This window comes from Serinus canaria, chromosome 20 (genome assembly GCF_022539315.1).
Source record: "Serinus canaria isolate serCan28SL12 chromosome 20, serCan2020, whole genome shotgun sequence".
Taxonomy (NCBI): domain Eukaryota; kingdom Metazoa; phylum Chordata; class Aves; order Passeriformes; family Fringillidae; genus Serinus; species Serinus canaria.
The window spans coordinates 7,906,423-7,927,774 of record NC_066333.1 but is presented as its reverse complement, the minus strand read 5'-3'; the positions used below and the strand labels follow the sequence as shown (position 1 = coordinate 7,927,774).

The 21,352-nt window shown below is 55.8% G+C and overlaps 1 protein-coding gene across 1 annotated transcript; it reads right to left on the bottom strand.

Annotated features, from left to right (window-relative positions):
- Positions 1-1,307: 1,307 nt before the first annotated feature.
- STK35 (serine/threonine kinase 35) lies at positions 1,308-20,878 on the bottom strand. The gene is made up of 5 exons (XM_050982296.1): positions 20,767-20,878; positions 20,469-20,652; positions 17,932-18,551; positions 11,871-12,618; positions 1,308-5,671 (listed from the first exon to the last, which is right to left on the bottom strand). Exons 1-4 carry the CDS (start codon positions 20,876-20,878, stop codon positions 11,906-11,908), a joined length of 1,629 nt encoding a protein of 542 aa, XP_050838253.1. The 3' UTR covers positions 1,308-5,671; positions 11,871-11,905.
- Positions 20,879-21,352: the final 474 nt, after the last annotated feature.

Sequence of the window (21,352 nt, the reverse complement as noted above, 5' to 3'; positions counted from 1 at the left end):
CGTGAGAGGTGAGTCAGGCTCCAAGCCCAAGCTACTGCTGGGGTTCAGTGTCATCCCATTTGCAGGGGCTGAGCTGGGAGTCAGGGCCTGTGGATCTCACAGAGCTCATCTTGTGTCTCGTCACAGAGATGAATGAGATGCCACGAGCCTGGAGTCAACACGATCCTTGTCACCAGTGTAGCTTAAACCAGGGGGAAGCCTCAAGAGCAGACAGAGGTTTTGGGGGTGCCTGCATTTGGTGAGCAGTGGGGGAACAGCAGTGTAGCACAGCGGGTCTCTGCAGCTGTGCTTGTCACCAGGACAGGAACAGTCTTGGGGCTTGTCCCACACTGGGAGCCAGTGTGGCTGGAGCCAATGCAGCCCCTTCCCTGCCTACAGGCAGGATGCTCTGGGCAGGACTGGAGGGAGATGTTTGAGCCCCCCAGACTGCCCCTCACAGTGGGTGCCGCGCAGTCAACGCCCGAGATAACCCAGCAGGAAGCGGGAGGAAGCACAGCTTGGGGCCCCCTTGCCAGCCCCTCGGCATCGCTCCGGCTGTAGTCGACCAGCCTCCCTGCGGCCCCACTGGGCTGAAAACAGCCATTTTAGGTTCCTGTCGGCAGCGATTAAGGCACACAATGCTGACGGCCGTGCGGGGGGAGCCCACGGCCACGCGGCCGGCGACGCTGGGGCTGCCGCAGGGGGAGCGGAGGGGAGGACTGGCTGCCCTGCACGTCCCAGCGCAGGCGCCGCGGCTGCCGCGGGTCGTGCGAGGCTGCGGGGCCGTTACGCAAGGGCTGGCGGGTGCCGGGACATCCTGTGTCCCACGCCGGCTCGGGGTGGCCCAAGGCTGCTGGACTCCGGTGGACATCACCCACAGGAAAACTTCCCGTGGCTGCAGGATGCGGCTCAGCCTCGTGATGCTTTTCTCATCGTGGATGGCAGGTGTGGCACCGGGCGGCTCCCAGTTGCTGTGACCAGCTTGGTCATCTGGAATTTGGGGCAGAGGATCTGTGTAAAGGGAGAAACTGATTGTGGCTACTCAAGTGGCAGTTCTGCTGGGCATTTTCCTTATGGGGTTTGCAGGCTCCTCCAGAGTGGGCATCCAGCTGTGTGAGGGGCTGCTGGTCCTTTCTGGCTCCCAAACCATAGGGTTGCCAGCTTGTGGCCAGATGGGGAGGAAGGGGCAGGATGGGGAGGTGTTTCTGTACGGGCAGAGGCCAAGTTTGCCTGTCCCGCTAATCACAATGTCCTACTTGGTGCCTGCATCAAGAACGGGGCTAATCCTAATCCAGGACAAGGATAAAGGGCCACAAGTGCCACATGTCAGGGAGCCACGTTCTGGCTGGCACTGGCCAGGGTGCCTTGGTTTAGCGCCCTAAGCCCTGAGGTCAGTCCAGCTAGTCCAGTTCCAGTTCAGGCTTAGCTGAACCTGCCCTCCAGGAAGGAGCCACAGCTGCTTTAGGGCCTCGGTCTGCCCACTGCTGTCAGCACAGCAAAGGACAAACACACAGAGCTCACATTTCAAGTTGTGTGTGGCTTTTCAACCCCATCAAATAGCTTTATTCACACAAACGTCCCTTAATTTACAAAGCCTCTGCCATTCATACACATCAGGGGATCCACAGTGTTCAAAAAACTTAAATAGAACATTTCATACCAACCCAAGGAAACAAAGTACAAAAAATATTTATATAAAGTTGTTCACACATAGGTCCTAGATAACCAGCTTCTGTGCAAAAAAAAAAAAAAAAAAAAAAGAAAAACAAGAAAAATACAGATTCATTTACTCATTTACTAATATTATCTTTAGTTTGGAGTCTGGATTTAAGCCTTCTGCTCGTGCTAGCTCAGCACAGGAGCTGTGGGGAGCAGGGAGAGCCCTCAGCAGGGCTGGGGCAGCCATGAGCCCCCATCCTGGGGCTCACCTAGAACCCCTCTGGTGTGGTAGTGAGGCAGCTCACCCTGCAAAACTGCTGTTTTCTGCTGGGTGAGAGAGCTGAAGGTCCATGCTGGCCTGGGCAGCTGCTGGGAAGAGGTGCCAGGCTGGGGCCACCTCCTGTGTGGCCCCGTGAGCTCTTCCAGCAGCCTAGACATCCTCAGGGCTAAAAGCATTTGTGCAGGCTGCAGAGAAATGATCCAGCAGATCACAGCTGGAAGAGAGCAGCTTCCTGCACTTCCCTTCCAGCTTCACCCACCAGACACTGTGCCCTGAAGTGAGAAATGCTTCTGGACATGAACGGCCCACACGCTGGATGTGCCTGTAACCAGCTGAGGAGCACTTGAGCCATTGGCACAACTCCTACCCCTGTTCAAAGGAAATGGGGCTCTGCTTTCCCAATGCTGCCCTGGCTGATGGGATAGGGGCTGTGAGGAGTGGAGCACTGAGCTCTGCTCACCCATCCCATGCCAGCATTGCCAAAAAGGGGACTAGGAGCACCCTTGCCCTGGGCAGCTGTAGTGTGAGGCTTGGGCAGCAGAGGCCTGGAGTAAGGAAGGAAAGCAGCAGCTAACGTTTCCCTGTTCTCCCGACCGGCAGAGAGCCCAGGGAAACAAATCCTAGTTTGTGCCCAGCAGCAGCTCCCCTGTGATGCTTGGCAGGCTTAAACCCAGACTCGTACTGCATACGGAGGAGACAGACACTGCACACAACGGAGGATTTCCACGACGATGGTAACGCTTGTTTTACATCTTATTGCTCCAGAAAGGCTCTGGGAGCCTGTGATATGTGAAGGAGCTGGGTCCTGAGGAGTAGAGGAAGACCACAGGGGTAACTTATCTGTCACTAGCACTGCTGAACCTCAAACACAGCAGTAAGGGGATACAGGGCAGCTAATCTAACCCCTCTAGGCTACAGCCACCTCTGCTTTCCTCCCCATGGACCAAAGTTGGCTGGGAGATCCCCGTGACACCTGCATGATGCCGGTGGTGTCGGCCTTGCTGCAGGCTGGTGCAGATAACACAGTTCCCAATCCTCCTGAGGCTTGGCTTGTTCCCCCCACCCACCCCACATCCCTCTTGTAAACAGCAAAATCAGAAGTAAACAGTTTCATACAATCACTCCCCTGGCACGGGCACCATCTGGGGCCAACGAGCCCAGAGAGTTCTGCAAGGGGGGCTTGGCTCCCCCCACACTTACCAGCTACGCCCAGCACCTGGATGCTCAGCTTCACTGCAGCCAGGAAAAGACAGACAGCATGGCCCTGGGCTGGGAAATGGGCCACAGGCTTGGGGCTGCTTTCTTAAACTTGGATTTTCCCAGCAGTGCACCCTGGTACCAAACATCCACAGCAGAGGAAGAAGTTTGGCCTGCAGGGGCTGGGCAGGTGAGACCCAAAAGACCCACCTGAGAAAAGACTAAACATTCTCCATCCCACAGCATGTGCAGGTTTGAGCTGTTCCCACCTTGTTCTAGAGGGAGTGCTGGTCTGGGCCAAAGTAACTGAAGGAAAGATGTGGGGAGCTGTAAACACAAGGCAGGTTCCTATATAGTCTGGGGAGCCGAGCACAAACAGCAGCAAAATCAGAGAGAAATGCTCTTAAAAGGACAAACTTATCAGGGAAACATCCATGTTGGCCAAAGGCTAGCAGCCCTAGGACTCCTCCTTGGAAGTGTTTGCTAAATCCTAAGTAAGGCACTACGGTCTAGCTCACTAACATCAAGCTGCTTGAAAAACACATCTGCAATGCAAAAGCTCAGGTGGAGACATGTGGTTTGAAGATGGCCTGAAACAGCAGTGCACCAAGAGGGCTGACCCTCCCAGGGCCTGCTGGACTCACTCCTGTCCTGAGAAGAACAGGGCAATCCACTCACTGCCTTCCAGCTTCACCTCCTGCCCTCTTACTGCATCCATTCAGGCCAGGGTTCGGTTAGAACAGCTGTGACAGTCAGGAGCAAAGGCTCTGCCAGGTGGAGGAAGGATGGTCCAGTGATCAGGACACTAACACTGCACTTGTGAGCTAAGTGGTTCACTCTCCCCTTCCTGTGGGATGCAGCACAGGAAGCTGCAGGAATCCCACCCAGCTGCTGGGTGGGATAGTAGCATCCCACCAGCCCATAGAAGCATCCCCAGGGACAGACAAAAGCACAGTGTGAGAACAAGGGCTTGGCAGTGCATTTGTGCTGTTCAAATCTTCACAAGTCACAGACAGCCAGTCTGGAGCTTCCTGGTCCTTCTTAGGAGGACCAGGCCTTTCTGCAGTCATAGCTTTAGTTTTGTGTCCTGGAAAAATATGGAAGAGAAGAAAGAAGCCCCTCCATCCTTTCCCTGCTCTGCCTGAGCCCACCTGAATTTCCTCCATTTCCATTCATTCCTGTGAGGTCAGCATAGTACATTGAGGAGATACATGGAGGTGCTGCCAGTTAGGAACCTTCCAGTGATGGCAGAGGAAAGCTGCAGGCAAGGAGCAGTTCCCACAGCCAGGGATGAGGGGACCAGGGGGACCCTCTCCTGCTCGTGGCCATGGCCAGCTCCAGACTGAGCACCCTGACAGCTCAGTAGTGATGCTGGGTCAGACCAGCCCACTTCCCAAACCACTGCTGGTGATTTCACCTGCTGAGAAACATTTTAGGTGGTTCAGAAGCTGCAGGGTGGTGCAAAGAGGTGGTGCTTTACATTGCATTTACAGTGAGCCAAGTCTAAAGATCATAACACAGGGCAGCCCCAGAAAATGAGTTTTGCTTTAAATATAGGCAAGGAAATCGAGTTTTAAGTGCTCAGCCTGAGGTTCCAATCTCCTGACCTGAGCTGTACTATACTGTAGCCTATCCTGAATAGCAGCATTGCCTTTTGCTTCCTGGAGATCATTAGCTAGCAGGGAAAAGTGTCCTGTGGGAGGCTAAAATCCAGCCCATGACCCATTAGGCCAAACCTCCTTCTTTCCACAGCACCGTTCCTATCGACTGAAGTTTGGCATCAAATGGATCAGAGCAGTGGACTGCTTTCTGTTTCTCTTGTACTCAGATAATGTCAACCTGAAAATGTACTCAGCAGCTCCCCAGTTGCCTCTGTATAGAAAGACAGTAACAAAGATGATCATGAAATCCAGCTTGGGAAGACCTGCTCTACCAAATGGCTTTCCAGCATGTTTATCCTACTCTATCCTAATGTCAGCTGCTCACAAGCCTGGGCAGCACCACCTATTCAGGAGCTGCCTGGCTATGAAGTTATTTAGCCGCTTGCAACGTGTGGACCAAGAGATTCATTTTTCCTGAAGCACTGCACTCCCAATGCAAACCTACCCACCACTTTGCTCCCATTTTCCCTAGGCAAAATCAATAGCTTTGAACCCAAAACTGCGCCCAGCTGGACTTAGAGCTGGTGCCTGGCAGTACACCTCACCATCAGGCTGCTGATTCCCACTTCCTTATGGAACCACATCCCTAGAAATACCTAATGAGTCAAACAGCAGCACAGGAGACATGGGGAGGGCTGGGCAAGGGCAACTCTGCTCTCTGGATCGTTTCAAAGTTTTGTGAGTGACAGCTGCCAGCTTGTGTTCTTCCACAGGCACCTGCAGCCCCCTCCCACACTCCCACAACACCTTTCCCAACACAAAAAAGTAACATCCAAATATTTCACATTGCCAGAGATCCTATAGACCAGGGATCTTCTGTATCATCATCTTCCCTTATCTTTGACTTCCTTCTTGCATGTAAATAATGGAGACTATGGGTCCCTGGTAAATAAATCTGCAAGAAAAAAACAAGAGAGGAGAAAGAGAGGTCAGGTTTGTCAGTGATTTGTCTCAGTTACTACATTGTTACTACAGGCATTGGCTCCTGGATGGAAGGGGAGTAGGACACCGCTCCTGCCACCTGCCCACTTATCCCAGTTCGCCCAAAACAGGTGCTGCCACATCTCTCTACTGCCCAGTGCTTTGGCTGTCGATCCAGATAGGGACTGGGCTCAGTTTACAGTCAGTTTTTATCCCAGAAGGACTCAAGACAGCAGTGCATGGAGCACACTGCCAAGGACAGCACACATCCAGCTGCACCAGGGCGGGGGCTGAGCTGGGACAGGCTGGCTGGGGCTGAGCATTTCCTCACACCCCCACAACACAGCTCCATCCCACACAGCTCCTTGCATTGACAGTCCTGCTGGAACAAGGACAAGTGTTCCCACAGCAGTGCCTGGCCTTGAGAGTCCATGTGATGTGTCTGAGAGTGCTGGCTCCACACACTCCATCAGGAAAGGTGGAACAAGCTGCAAGCCCAGAGATGCCCTGCACCACTTGCCTGCTGCGTCAGCAGCAGCTCAGGCATCGTGAGTGGCTCTGCAAAAGCTCAGTAAAATCCAGGCTGGTGCAACTGGAAGCAGAGCAGGAGATGTTCGCAGCTCAGCCCACAAGGATGCTCAGTGCCTGGGATTTTAGAGTTAGACTTGCTGCATTTTAGAGTTAGACTAGATTTTAGAGTTAGACTTCCTTGCTTTGGCCAAAGCCTCAACACACAACAACCCCCATGGTCCCTGTAGCAGCAGTGGTGCTGCACCCATTCATCCACAGCCCTGGCAGCCTCCTGTCCTCTGAGCTCAGGGACATGAGAATGCTCAGTGCTGCACATAAGCTACCAGCATTTTCCACATAGTTTGTTTGCAACCCAGAAAACTCCCTGTGGAAGCAGAAGAACAGCACACCTATGTACACATGATGTCACTTCTGTACTGAAAATACATCCTTTAGGATGTCCCAAACTCAAGGAGGCATCAGCAGAGCTGAGGGCAGTGGCTGTGCTGGGAAGCAGCAGGGCTGGTCCATGAGCTCTAAATTCAGACAGTTAAATGGGAAGAAAATGTGGCGAGTGGATTTAGCTCCTCCACTTAGCAGGGGCAGGTCCCAGCCCACCAGGGATGGGCGAGGGGCTCTGCAGAGACACCAAGGGAGCAGTGGGAAAGACCCGCTGCAGAGAAGATGCTACTGTCCAGCAAATTACTCCAATACCTTAGCCCCAGGAAATCTCATTAAAGAAATCCCTGCCTGAGGAACACATTTCTAAAGGACAAAGCTGCTCAGAGCAGAAGGCAAGGTCATGGGCACACTCCTTTCCAGGAGAGGTTAAACAAAGGGATGCCACTTTTGCAGGCTGCCATTGGAATAAAGCCTTTCTGTTTGAGGAGGCGAGAGGCACACAGACATCAGGTCAGGGCAAACACACAAGGATTCTTCTGGAAGGTTTCTCCTATTATGCAGCTTCGTTAGCAAGTAGGGCAGGGTTTCTGTTTGTGCTTCCCTGGAGTAGGAACATTATCAGGGAAGGTGCTTGCTTGAGCAGCCCTGAGCTCACTGCTCTGAGACAGGAGAGCTCGCCCCACTGACGCACATTTTTGCAGGGGCTTGTTCAAGAGCTTTTAATCCCTCCACTGATGCCACTTATAGCTTTAATCAGCTCGAATGTTCATTTGGCATCAGCAGGATGTGAACCAGCAGCCCATGGAGCCCTCACCCAGCACACAAGATGACACTAATGTGTGGGTCACAGAGGGGCGATGGCAGTGGGGTCTGCACAGCAGAGAGGACTCAGTGCAGAGGAGGGAGAGATAACCCAGCAGCTCCTCGTGTTAACCATGTCATCTGCCCCTGTGTGGGAACACAGAGTGCTAGGGAATGGAGCTGAGTGCCTGATTTATCTCCTGAGCCTTCCCTCATGCTCTGTACCTATACTTGTGATGCATTCCTTGGGTGCATCATTAAATCCAACTGTAGTGACCTCCCCCAGAGGGTAAAGCAGGGGGGACAGCAAGCAAACACAAACACCAATACAATTGGCCAGAGCTGACGCGGTCCAGGTCACCCTCAGGGCTTCACTGGACCCCAGGTAGAATCAACACTGTCCAGAAGGGTGTCACCACTCCACGGGGTGGCCCCTGTGATGCTGCATTCACTGCTATGGCTAAGAGGAACTGACCTTGCTTTTACTGTCCTGTGGCTTTTGTCCATGCCAAGATCCACAAACCACACTGAAAACAGTCCAAAGTCAAAACCAACATTGTTTTAGGAAAGAAATTGCTGTCCTTTGACAGGCCAGTGAGTAAAACTTGAGCTGAGTGATGCTACCAGCCAAGATCTAACTTGGTACAGCAGTCCCTGCTCACTGACAGCTCTCAGAGCTGTGTGCTGCTGTGTGCCTGATCCCTGTCCCTCCTTCAGCTCTGAAATTCCACAGGGCAGCAGTTTATCAGCAGTGCTGGGGGTGGCTGGGCACAGCACCAGAGAGCTCTGGCCAGGGTAGACACCATCATGCAGGGTGAGCAGATAAGCTTGTTCAGCATCAGCTCCTGGTGCACGTGTAAAATGCAAAGAGCAGAACAATGCAAATACAAACAACCACTTTCAGCTGAAACTGGAATAATCAAACCCAGTGAGAGGAGTGCTGGAGAGAACCAGAGTGGCCACAGCTATTGAACACCTTCCTGCTCATGACAGCCCCTGAGATGCTGCAGCCTGCACAGATTCTAGCCATTCATCTTGAGCATTCACCCAGAATCAGACCAACTGTTTTATCCACAGTGAAAATATGATGGAATACAAATCTACCAGAACAAGCTGCCTCTACACTGATCACAACCATTGTAGTTTTATGTCCTGTGTGAATCAAAACTGCAAAATTTCTTAAATACATAACTGTCAGTGGTGGGTGATGCTGTACTCATCCTTTGTGTTTCTGTGGCCAAGGCCCCTGTGTCACTGCAGGGAGCAGCAAAAGGCCACACTGCCACTGTTCCTTTTTCCTCTACAACCTAAGGGTTGCACAAAGCCACCCCATCAGAGTATCCCACCAGAGCAGCATCTCCAAGAGGCCCCTCACCATCCCCAGGGGATCTGGAGGGCAACTACAAAACTGACACAGAAAGAAAGATGTTCACATTGCAGGAAAGGAGAATCATTCCAGTTTTCCAGTACTGGGAAGGAAGTGTGAAATACTCCCCAGTGGGCAGTGCATCTAGTGCTGGGCTATCACAGAAAGAGACCCATCAGCAGATACCCAGCACAACCCAGACACTCCCTAATTGTATTAGAAGGGCTTTTGTCCTCTTTGCCCAAAAGGCAGCTTTTGCCAACAACTCTAGAGTTTTATCTAAACATTTGCAGAAGGTAGGGAAGAAGTGTTCAAATTAAAAAGAGAATACCTTTGTTTTTCCCACAGAAATGCTGCCCATCTCTGCTGGAACTATTTGCACCAGTGCCACTAGGAGTGGAAAAGCACGGGAGATAATGACTTCTCTCCACCTCAGGGAGCCCGGTGTCCAGCAAAAACCAAGCCAAAACCACTCCTTTCTGAGAACTGACATTTCCTATCTGCATTTTGGAAGGGTAACAGAGCACAAAGCTCTCAGGTGTGTGCAGCATCTGTGGCACAACTGAAGCCGAAGCTGCTGAGACATGAAGCAAAATCTAAAAAGGTCAGTGGCGTAGCAAAGAATAAGCAAAAATCCAATTCCCTGGGTCAGGGAGGGTCACAGTTTTCCAGGTTATGACATGAACCAAGGCTGAGCAGGTCTGAACTGTCCTGGGGAAGAACCTGCTGCATGACCCAGCACAGCAAAGCTACACGCCAGTGCCACAAATAAGTTGGAGGAGGTTACGTGAGTTTCTCGGTCAACTAAAATTACCTGAGAGCAGAATTCAGGCTCTGCTCTAAATCCCATTTTAAGCTTCTCAAGCTGGTTTCCAATTTAAGATTTGCATTTAATAGCAGCTAGAAGAAGGCTGATTTGAATACACAAGTACACCATATATTCTGGCCGCCCCATGAGTGAGGTGGAGGAACACTCTGGGTTTGCAGGAACATATGGCTGGTGCTGGGCTCTATCTGGGCCAGGCAACCACGCTCCATGTGCCAGGTTGGGTTATGTAAGAGCATCCCTGGCTGCTGCAGCTGTGTCACGACAGAGCCATCGGTGCAGACTCACGGATGGACTGGGGAGGGGGGTGCTGCAGAAGGCAGCTGGGTTTGAGCAAACAGCCGCGGGGTAGGACTGTCCCCTCGGTGTTTGTTATCCCTTCATGTACTATTCCGCAGATCTGCGCAGGATGAATTTTCCCCCGAGGGCAGGGGCTGGTTGCATAACACAGCAGCATCGTGTCAGCACAGAGCCAGCGCAGATGGCACAGCCCGGCCTGACCCTCCACGTGCGGCAGAGCTGCTCCCACAGCCCCACCGGCCCCACGCCTCGCCTGCCCCGGGACACAGGGCAGGGTGTCTGCTCTTGCCCGGGGCGGGAGCACACCCATCTTAAGGGCTCTCATTTCCACAGATTCACTCCCCCACCCTAATCCCCAGCCCACACTTGCACTGGGACCAGTATCCAGCCCCAGGCAGCAGTGCTTGAATCAGTTACTGGCACTTGAGATGGGTGTTAAATATTTTGTGGGTGGAAGAGTGCAGAGGGGATGGTCTGTGGACCAGTTTGGAGAAACCAACAGAGAAGAACAAGACCCGCCCAAGGGTCTTTCCACTTCCATCCCTATTTCTCTACAAACAGCATAGAGTGTACCTGGGCACACAGAGAGTGGGGTCAGGCCCCACAGCACTTTCCATAAGCTCAGGAACCCTCAGGTGGCAAAAATTAGGGGATTTAGCAAAACCTGCCAAAATACCTCCACCTTCCCTACTGCTGGTGGGGGCTTGCTCTCAGAGCTGGACAAGCACACAGCCATCAGCTGAGGGCTGGTGCACAATGGCCAGGGACATAATTTCCTCCCTCTATGCCCTCCTGCATCTATGGTCAGCTCCAGTCCAGCTGGCTGTGTGTAGTTTTGGGGTGAGGTGCGGGCTGGGCCCAAGCTGTGATGCCAGCACCTGACACAGGCAGGCTGTCAAAGATCTCCTGGGTACTGTGATGGGCAGGCAGCTCTGCAGGAGCCTGAGAAAGGATGTGGGCTGGAAAGATGTCAGCCTCACCCCTGGTAATCTCTAATTCTTCAGTTTCATTGAAATGTTTGGCTGGGAGAATCCCTAGTAACAGCTTCTGTTTACAGACAGCTTTGCCATGTAGGCAACACCTCCCAGTCGTTCTGTGTCATGGTGAGGGACACTGCCAGCTAAACCACATCCCTGGGGTCCTTCCAGACCATGTGTGACCACCCAGGCCTCAGGATCAGGACCTCTGAGCTTGAGACTGTTTAACAGGGGGGGAGAAGGGAAGGGACTTTGGACAGAGCTGAGCTCAGTCTGAGCAGAGCTGTTTTTAAGCTTCCTTCCTTAGCAGACACAGGTCTACAAACACAGATGCTGGAGACCAAAGCAGCTCCTGGGTTTGGGCACTGACATTCACACCAAAGGGAAGTCCTGCCTTTAATAGGGAAATGAAACAGAGCCACAAGATGGACCCATGTGCCTCGTAGGTGAAAGCAAAGAGTTCTGTGCCAAGATAGATGTGCCACTTGGTGCCTACTCACTGAGCCAGCTGGGCCCCAAGGTGTCCTGTTCAAGTGTCACAGGGGAGGGGGATGGTGCTAGACAGGGAGCTCCAGCACAGACTGTGGAAATTACATCACACAGCAGAGGAGGCAGAACTGGCAGATCCCTCCCTGACCCTGAGAGAGACAGATGTCACCAAAGCTTATACCAAGTGCTTGCAGGTGTCTCTGCTGTGCCCCAGCCTGTCTCAGCCACAGGCCAGGACCTCTGAGGAGCAAGGCTCCTGCCCAGCCCTTCCAGTTCCATTGGGCCCTTGGGCAGTGACAGGATGTGCAGCTGCTAATTCTATTTCTCACCTCTACTTTATTTTTGCAGTAGAATAGGTGAAAACAACCTCAGAAGCAGTGCTCTGATGAGTCACTATAGAAATAGCTCTAGGAACATAAAAGACTCCTTTGTGTCACTACAAAATGCACTTTTGGGCCAGTACAGGCGACAGAAATAAGACAAAAAAATCCAAATCACTTACCCAGCTGCAAAGCACAGCGGTGCCCTGCCCTGAATTTAAGCAGCACATGTAACCTGGTCCATTCTGGTTTCAAGCTCAAAGGCATCAGGTCGATCCTGTGGGTTAGCAGCCAACATGTCTTTCAAGAGTTGCTTGATCCCCTCAGACATGGAAGTCCTGCGTTTCTGAGGGATGTGCAGCTCCATCTTTGGGTTTTCTAGCAGCGCTTCCCCGACGGGCACAATCTCGGTCCCCTGCTTGATGTAAGTCCCCAGCAGCTCCTTCTTGGTCTCAGCATCAATGAAGGTGATCCTCTCAATCATGGCCCAGATGATGATGCCGAGGGCGAAGATGTCAGCCTTGGCAGTGTAGTGTCCCTCCCAAACCTCGGGTGCCATGTAGAAATCAGAGCCACAGGCCGAGGACAGCCAGTACTTGTTCACATTCACATTTTTGTTCTCATGCCCACCCTCCTTGCCCCGAGCAGTCAGGCCAGCACAGACCTTGCTCAGCCCAAAGTCAGCCACCTTGAGCACAGGGGTGCCAGATTTCTCAGTTATCAGGATGTTGTCTGGCTTCAGGTCCCTGTGGACAATGTGGTTCTTGTGCAGGAAGGCAATGGCACTGGTCAGCTGCAGCATGAAGCTCTTGTTGGTGGCAGGGTCGGGCCTTCGGGACAGCACATACTGGTTGAGGTCTCCTCCTTCACAGAACTCCATGACAAACCACAGGTAGCAAGGCTCCTCTGCATAGCCCAGGATCCTCTCACCTGATCAAAAGGGATAAAAGAGTGGGTTTTTCAGACACATTTCAAAGTCCACGCTAAACCAGGATGGCTGAGGAACATGTCTGGCTTATGTGGATAAAAAAAAATTTGGGAAGGTAACTGGGACCTATTGCACTGCAGAGCACCTGCAGTGATGCTGGCACTGCTGTGGCTTCAAGTGCTTTGGGATCCTGCTGAGCAGGACACACCAGCACCATGTTTATCCAAACCCACTGCTGGGAACCAGCTCAGGGACCTCCTTCCAGCAAAGTGCAGAGAACACCTCATCTTGAGTCCTACCAGCAGGCCATTCTCCCTAGGCTCTGACAGCCAAAGCAGCAGAGGCTAAAAGCATAATTAGCAGTGAGTCCACAGGAAAAAAAAAAAACACTTCTGTGAATGCCTCCTCTCCCACCTCAGCTCTGCTGCAGGAGGCAAAGGCTGGCTCATTCTATACACTTTACTGGAACTGCACACAGGGAGTAAATCACAGCCCTTAACACTGCCAGCACAGACTTGCCAAGAGTGGTCACACCAGTGTCCAAGCCCTATGGCCCACTGGGTCTTCCCAGAACAAATCTGTGCATGTAAGGATTGCATTTGTGCTGGGGAAACTCTGCCACTTCATCCAGCTTCCATTAAGTGCCAACAAGTCTTTAATGAGAAGAAACTGGAGGTCCAAGCTGCAAAATGTTTGCTGAGTGTAATCTCAGCCACACTTGTGACTGTAAATACTCCTACCACTCAGTATTACAGCCCAAACAGCTTCTTCCTTCACTCCTCAAGCTCAAAGCATCTCAGGCTTACTCCATAAAACTCCTGCCTAAGGAAGGACTTTCTTGCACATCAATTAGACACGTGAAGAACACAGCAGCATCATATCAGCTAATGGGGCCAAGTCTGCCACTGGTGCTCCCCAGGGATGCCAGGATGCCCCAGGGAGCATTGGCAACAGACCCATCCCCATTAGCTGATGCCAGGAATGCAAACCCCAGGGTCAGACCCCAAGTCTCCTCCAGAGAGCACCCAGGTGATTGGCAGAGCCTGCACACACCACCAGAGGATCATTTTGCTCTAGAAATTGATTTTCTTATCCTCAAGCACCATAAGAGAGAAGCTGGAGGATACCACTCACCTCTGCCACAGCTAAAAAGTCCCACAGCTGAACTCAAGTGTTTTTGAAAGCAGTTAAATAACTCCACCCATTTGACAAAGTTGGGTTTTGTTTGAGCAAAGCCCTAGAGAGCATCTGGGAAAGCAAAAAAATTCCAGCAGCAGGTAAGCCAAGGACTACCAGGGCCACCCAGCCCTGGGCTGCACTGGTCAGCAGTCAGTGTGGGTGGGAATATTGGTTATTTGCACAAACAGTCTGTATCCATGGCTACTGCTATGGAAATGGAAATCTGCACAACAGAAGGATTTGGCTGCACCTCCCCATCCTCAGCAATCTTTTGCTGAGATTAGGTCTGAAGGTTAGATCAAGGGGATGAAAGAAGAGGATGGAGTTACACAGGGTACTGGGGGCACTCTGGGGGTCTCATCTGGCTGGAAGGAGGCTCACGATCAAAGCCCAAGGACCAGCTGGGAGCAGCACATGACAGCTTGGCTCTGGAGACCAAAATGCTAACCAGGAAAAGCAGCTTCTCTGGTGCAAGCCACCTTTGGCATGACAGTACATGAGCTGAAGGAGATTCTGCTTATCCTGGGAGCAGAGACCCCAGCACAGCCAGGACAGCCCCAGCTCACACAGCTGCCACCCCTTTGATTTGTTAAATCCTAGTGACATCACAGCAGGACACAGGGTTTTGCTTTCCTGCTCCCCTCTGCAGCCACACAGCCCCAACACAGGGAGCAGGAGTGTCTGTCTGCAGGAATCAAACCATGACAGGGAGCACGGCAGAGCCCCGCATTCCTCACACACAACCAGGTGGGAGCATCCACACAGCACTGCTGGCAGCCCCTTCCCACAGGAAGTGGCTCAAACACTGGCTCAGCAGCCAGGACCTGTTAGCTCTGACAAGCCAAGGTTTGTTTTTAGCATAAGGAAGGCTCTGATTTAAAACTTGGCCCTTGAACGTCAGCAAACGCAGGAAAGATGACGGGGATCCAGCAGTAGCTGTGAGCACCAGGCACTTCACTTTGGGTGGAGCATTGTGAGTAGAGGCTTAAGCCAAAAGTAATATTTCCTCGTTTTCTTTCTATAATCTGAAAGTGTTTTAGTTGTTAAATCATCTTCCTGCCTTCAAAACAAACAGCTTTAAACATAAAGAGCTGGCAAGACGCTCCCTAAAGATGAGATGTTAGCAAACTGAAGACAAGCAGTCAGGAGCTGAGGAGATGCCAATGACAGGCTGGACCTGTTCTCTATCACCAAGCCAGCATCCCCATGTGCTCCCTGCCCAAACACAGCATGGCACACACTCACACTCCATCTTTCCAGCAGCACACACACACCTCCCCCACCCGATCCTGGGGAGCTCATTAACAGCGTGCTAATTTGCTTAGCTTCACAGGGGAAATGAAAATCCAGTGAGAGCAGAAACAGCATCCCAGTGCCCACAACCACTTGTAACCTCTGACTCCCTCTGTGCAAGGAGGCTGCACCAGAGAGATGGGAGCTGGCAGCACAGAATTCCAGACAGCTGGAATGATGGCAACACACGTACATGATGCCAGGGCAGCCCATGAGTGAGGCTGAGTGCTGGTGGCAGCTTGTTGGCTCCACAGATGACATGGGAGGAACAGGAAGCAACACCTTACACCTGTTCACTTAAGGTAAAAGCTCTGTCACTGCTCTAGGTTATGAACAAGAGGGGCATGTGATGTGCACAAGCACTGGAGGTGCTGCTGTGTCAGGGCTCTGGGCACATTGCATGGGTGCCTCTCCTTCAGCTCAGCACCGAGCTTTCACCTTCCTTTTCACACCCTGCCCTTAAATTTAATTACTCCACATCTCGTTAAAACGGTAAAGGTTCAGCCTCTGCGCCATAGCAAACCCCGCCTGTATCCCAACAGTTGTGCTCCCAATTCAGAAAGTCTCAGATTAATCCTGGCTGTGCCCTGAGCCCCGGCACGTTGGCACAGCATCTGCGCTGGCCCGTAAATAGCCCAGCTGCGGTCGTGCAGAATGGCACGGAGCACAGCGCCACAGCCACCGCCGCTGCTGCCGGCAGGCAGGGAGAGCAGGAGACCTGCAGGGCTCATCCAGCTCCAGCCTTTTGTTTTGAAAATATTTATCCACATCTATCAGACCCAAGGCTTGGGAAGGCAGTGAGCAGAGACTGCCTGGCACAACACAGCTTCGGGGGCAGCCAGGCAGGAGAAGGAGAATGTGCTCCAGCTTGGTTTTGGAAGTCCAACTACTCCTGTCCAGGTTGAGGATGCAGAGCCCAGCTCTGCTCCCCTCCGAGGGGCTGCCATAGGACCAGGGCAGGCAAAGCCCTCCCCACTGCTGGGAATTCAGAAGACCCAACCCCCTCCAGAGATGGGGCTTTTATGGGTCTCCTTCCCCACCTGGAGATGGGGCACCTCCAGATACCCAAGAGCTCTCCCCAAGCCAAGCCACCTCTCCTCAGGGCATGCAACATGACAGAGGGGGCACAATGCCCCATTTCTGCTACAGCTGGACACACCCGCAGGGAAAAGCTGGCTCCTCTCCCAGGGAGCTGTGTGCCCTGGCTGTACAGGAATTTGGACACTGCCCTTCTCAGGGAGCCTCCCTTGGGTGGCTGTGTGAAGGAAGAGCAGGAGCTGGGATGCATGGGGAGAGCCAGGCACGTCTGGACATGTCCACCCACCAGGGACACAGAGGGGACAGGCAAGGCAGGGACAGTCAGAGCCACAGGTTTGCTCAGAAGATGGATCTCAGGAGCTTTGCATGAACTTTGTGCCTGGCACAGGGTCTGGGGGCTCAGGGAGACTGAGCACCCCAAGGAGCTGACAGGAATCCTGGCACACAAGTCAGGGGAAGGAAGGATTGGGGGGATTGGCTCTGCTCACAGCAGGCTGGGAGGCACAGGGGCAGTGAGGGCACAGGGCTCCTGTATTTTTCCACATCTTCACAGCACATTAGCAAAGCTGGGTCTGACAAGCAGCCAAGGGAGCGAGGAAGGGAGCATTTTGGAGATGTCACCATCACAACCATTGACTGTGACAGGAGAAGGTGACCCCTGATAGCCCCGTGATGCTGCTGAGGGACCCCAGGGGAGGTATCAGCCCAGGCTACAGGCATTAGTGCTTCCAGGGCTGTTTCCATAGAGCCAGCAATGGGGGGGGACATAGGGACAGTCCTAAAGCTGTGAGAGCTTGAGCCGTAACAGGCTGCAGCTTTGGGGTGCTCAGAGATTGGGCAGAGAGGGGGAGATGTCCCCTTGGTGTGACTGGGGCACAGTCACAGACTGTGAAGGTCCCCAGGGGCATGTGTGTGGGCTGTGGCACAGGCCAGGGTAGCAGATGGAGCCTCAGGATTTGGGGTGTAAGGGAGGAAAAGTCAGTGCTGGCCAGGGGTCCAGCACACAGGGATGTCCCCCAGGGGTTAGGTTTGAGCCTGGAGGCAGCAAGAAGGCCCCTCAGGACTGGGGGTGGGACTACAGGGCACATGGAGGGATCCCACTGGCACTGCTGCAAGACATGGGTGGGGCTTAGGGAATGGTTTCCTGGGAGCATCATACAGGAAAGGGAGAGTGGAGGGGATGGCAGAGCACGGGGGGGATAGAGTCTGGAACAAGGGTCCCTCAGGTGTGTTCAGGGTGAGTGGCAGCAAAGAGACCTTGTAGAGAGCCCTGCAGGGACAGGACAGAGATGGGTGATGGGAACAAGCCTAGAGCAGATACCCCAGAGAGGACCCCAAGGGTGCAGGGGTGATGGGTGCTCAGGGGCTCAGTGGAGAGAGCCTGGTGTGCTTACACTGGAAATGCAGTGATGCAAGGTGGGAGGAAGGGCATTGGGAGAGCTGGGGGAGCTCTGGGTGCTGCTAAGTGCAGGCAATGCCCAGGAATGATTTGAGCATTAGGGTGATGGGTAGCAAGCAAGGGCAGTGTGGAGTGGGTACTGTGGAAGGGTGTGCATGAAGAAAGGAGACAAAACCAGGATGTACTGCATGGGGCATCCCAGCAGCCACATACTCTGGGGATGTAACCTGGGAGCAGGGCAGGAGGATCTGGGTGTGGGGGTCACCGAGGGCAGCAGGGAGGTGGCAGATCCAGGTGCTCGGGGGCGGAGATGGGTGACACGGGTGTCAGGGACAGGGCCGTCGGAGGCCCTGGGTGGGTGAGGCGGCCCAGGAGGGCGCTGGGGCCGAGCCGGGGCTGCCGGTACCTTTGAGGGAGGTCTCGACGAGGCGCAGGTAGAGTTGGCTGCGCTTGTTGCCGTGGCTCATGCGCTGCCCCAGGCCGTGCCGCTGCAGGACGCACTCCTCGAAGCGCACCACGTTGGGGTGCTGCCGCCGGAGGCTCGTCAGGGCCCAGAACTCGGCCAGCGCCAGCTCAACGTTCTCGGGAGCATCGCAGCGGATCCGCTTCACCGCCAGCCGCGCGCCGCTGCGGCCCGACACCGCCTCGTACACCACGCCGTAGGCGCCGCGGCCGATCTCGGCCAGCAGGCTGTACCGCGGGCTGCCGCCGCCGCCGATGCCCGGCCCTGCCGCCACCGCCGCCGCCATGGCCCCGCGCCGCGTCGCCCGCCGCCGCCGCCCCATCCTTTGTGTCCCGCGGCGGCCGCCGTCCATGGCCCCCCCCGCCCCGCGTGCCGGGCAGCGCCGCGCGGGCGAGGGGGCACGCGCCGATGCCGCCGCCGCGCCGCGGGGCGGAAAAGCGCGCGCTGCCGGCCCCTTTAAGCGCTCGGCCAATCGCGGCCGCGCGGGGCGAACCACCGCGGCGCCGGGGGGGGGCGGCGGCCGCCGCGATGGGGCTCGGCCTCTCCCCGGTGCCGGCCCCGTACTCGGAAAGGGAGGTCCGGGTTTGCCGCCCCGGGCGCGGTGACCGGGTCGCGGCGCCGCCAGCGCGGCTCGGCGTGGCTGGGGCTCAGCGCGGCGGCAGGCCCCTCCCGCTCCCCCGCCACGGTGGTACGCGCCGCGCCGGTGTAAACAGGCCGGTCATGGGGGCCCCGGCGTCCGCCGCGGGTCTCCCTCCTCCGTCTCTTCCCTCCGGGCCTGGCCCGCAGGAGGCGGTGCAGGCTCGGGCCCGGCCCGCGGGGCTCACCTGGGGAGTGGCGGCGGGGGCTCCGGGCCGGGCGCTGTGCGGCGGCGTGTGAATGGGCGGGGTGGGGGAGCGGCGGCGGCGGCGGTGGGATAAGAGCGTGGCCGCGCGCCCTGACGTAACCTCTTATGTAACGGCGGGGGGTGACCCGCCCCAGCAGCCCCCTCCCACCGCCCCGGGACGGGCGGTGCACCGGGAGGGCGGGATGCCCTGGGATGGGTTGGGGGGGAGAGGTGCACCGGCGGTAGCCGTGCGGTACCCCACAGGAGTGCACGGGGCAGGGCTGTCTGTGATGCAGCCTGCGGCGGTGATGCTCCGGGACACGGGGCACCGGGGAGGGGGGCGATGCACACGTTGTAGGCGATGACCCGGCGGGGAGGTGATGGCGTCAGGGAGGTGATTCCCCGGGGAGGGGGTGGTGCCCGGAACCCAATAAATCCTCGGTACCCGGTAAATCCCGGGACGCGCTACACCGGCAGCAGCCGCGCGGTGCTTGATGCTCGGCGAGCTGGCGCTGTGCTGACGCACCGAGAAGAGCGGGCATGCGGCTCGGGGCCCGTTTCATAGCTCCGGCAGAATTCGGGGGCTCCTCCCGGTCGCCGCGCCCACCCCGAGGGTTCGGCCCCACTACCGGGGATCACCGGGGAGTTTCTATCTAGAAGTTCCCCGGAAAAGTGGCTGCGATTTCTAGAGGATCCCTGCGGGCCGGGACCGAGGGTTTTGGGGTACCCCAGGGTGGCGCGGTACCCACCGGGTGTCCGCGTGGTGGGACGGGCACTGGTCACCAAGAGCGGGACTCGGCGGCCGCCCTACTCCGGGACCCCGAGGGGCAGCGAGGGCCGGGGGAGACCGCGGGGCTGCAGTGTGTCCCCCCGGGATGGCCGTGTCCCCGCGGGCTTGAGTCTTGGCTGTTTTGGTGGCATTTCTCCTGCGAGTAGCTAGGGTGAGCCACAGAGGTCCCTGGCCCACGCAAGGTCTCAAAACTGCTTTTCACTCCCCGGGCCGTGGGCATCACCAGTATCCGTCCACTCCGGGCTGCCCGGAGGTCTCATCCTGTTCCTGGCGCTGCTGGCAGCCCCCCAGGCTCGGGGCTTTGCACGCCGCCGTCCCGCTCCTCGTGGATTTGGGGGGGGGAATAACGATCCAACCCAAATGTACTTTTCCAGCCGCCTCTCCCACTTTTTCCTGCCCCCCGCGCGGTGCCGTTGGCAGTGCTCACTGCGGCCGGTCAAAGACTGCGTCTGCCGAGCCGGTTCACGGGGGAACTCTCAAAATTCCCAGATTTCTTGACCCACTGCTGAGCCATGTGCCACTGCCATCACGCAGCCCCATCAGCTCCCAGCTGCGGCACGCCGGTCTCCCCGGTGAAGGGACGGCGACCCCCGGAGCCATCGGCAACTCGAATGCGGGGCTGCCCCGCGGTGTCACGGCGCCGGCTGCAGCTCCTGCAAGTGGTTTGACCTCAGGTTTTTTTTTAATGGAGCCGCTTCGCCTCCCGGGGAGGCTGCGGGGGTGGTGCCGCAGCTCCGTGCCCCCGGTGCCGCTCGACAGCCCGGAGCGACGGCGGCCAGCGGCGTGACTCGCCGTGTTTACGAGAGCGCCGCTTCTCGTACCGCCGTGGAGTGGCACTTGTGCCTCCTGCCCACGCAGGGAGGTCACCGTGTGCCCACTTGGGCAGCACTGACCGCCCCCTCCTCGATGCTCCCTTTGCTGGAGGCTCGCTCCGGTGCGGTCGCGCTGGATCGGAGCTTCCGCGGCCGGTTTGGAGCAGAACCCCGGGCATCGCCCACCCGGCGTTTCTCCCCATGTCCCGCAAAATGCGCCTGAACACCTCCCTCTCCTCCTACAGTAAGACCAGGCAGGAGTGCCAACGTTTTGGGAGTTTCTGGAAAAGCCGTGTCCCTGAATGCGATAAAGCTGACCGTGCTGGAGGACCCGCAGCGTAGCCACTGCCTACCCGGGGAAGCTGCCACCTGCAGCTCTGGGTCGCGGTCCCTCTGCCTGGGGGCAGCCCCGGCGGCTGGCAGAGCTTGTACCAGCTGCAGGGGCGATTTACCCCACCCCGGCATGGGGAGCCCTGTCTGGTCTGGGGCAGAGTCCTGCGGGGGGGGGACCTGGGGGCTCAGGGATAGAGTGGCAGCGCCGTGTGACGCCAGCTGGCATTAACTCCCACCTGCTTCCGCGAGTGCCTGGCACGCTCGGCCCCCTCCTCGCCGAACGCGCCTTTCACTCATGGAGTTAGGAAAAGTTAACTTTTCTATTACCGCTCATTTCACTTACCCAGGTACTTAATTACCATTGTCCCAGGGAAATGTCAGTGTGACTCAGAGACACTTTCCCATTAGGAAGAGACAGATGAATATTAAGTTGAGTTGCTGGTGGGTGGGCTGGCTTCCAACTCCTCTCCTGGGGGACCCTGTCACCCTCCACGCCCTGGACCCGTGGAGGACTCTGTTACCCAGCTCAGTAGATCTGTGGCACTTTGCTTTGGGGACAGGAGTAATTCGACCTCCCACCCGGAGCAAAGGGAAGGAGCCTTATTC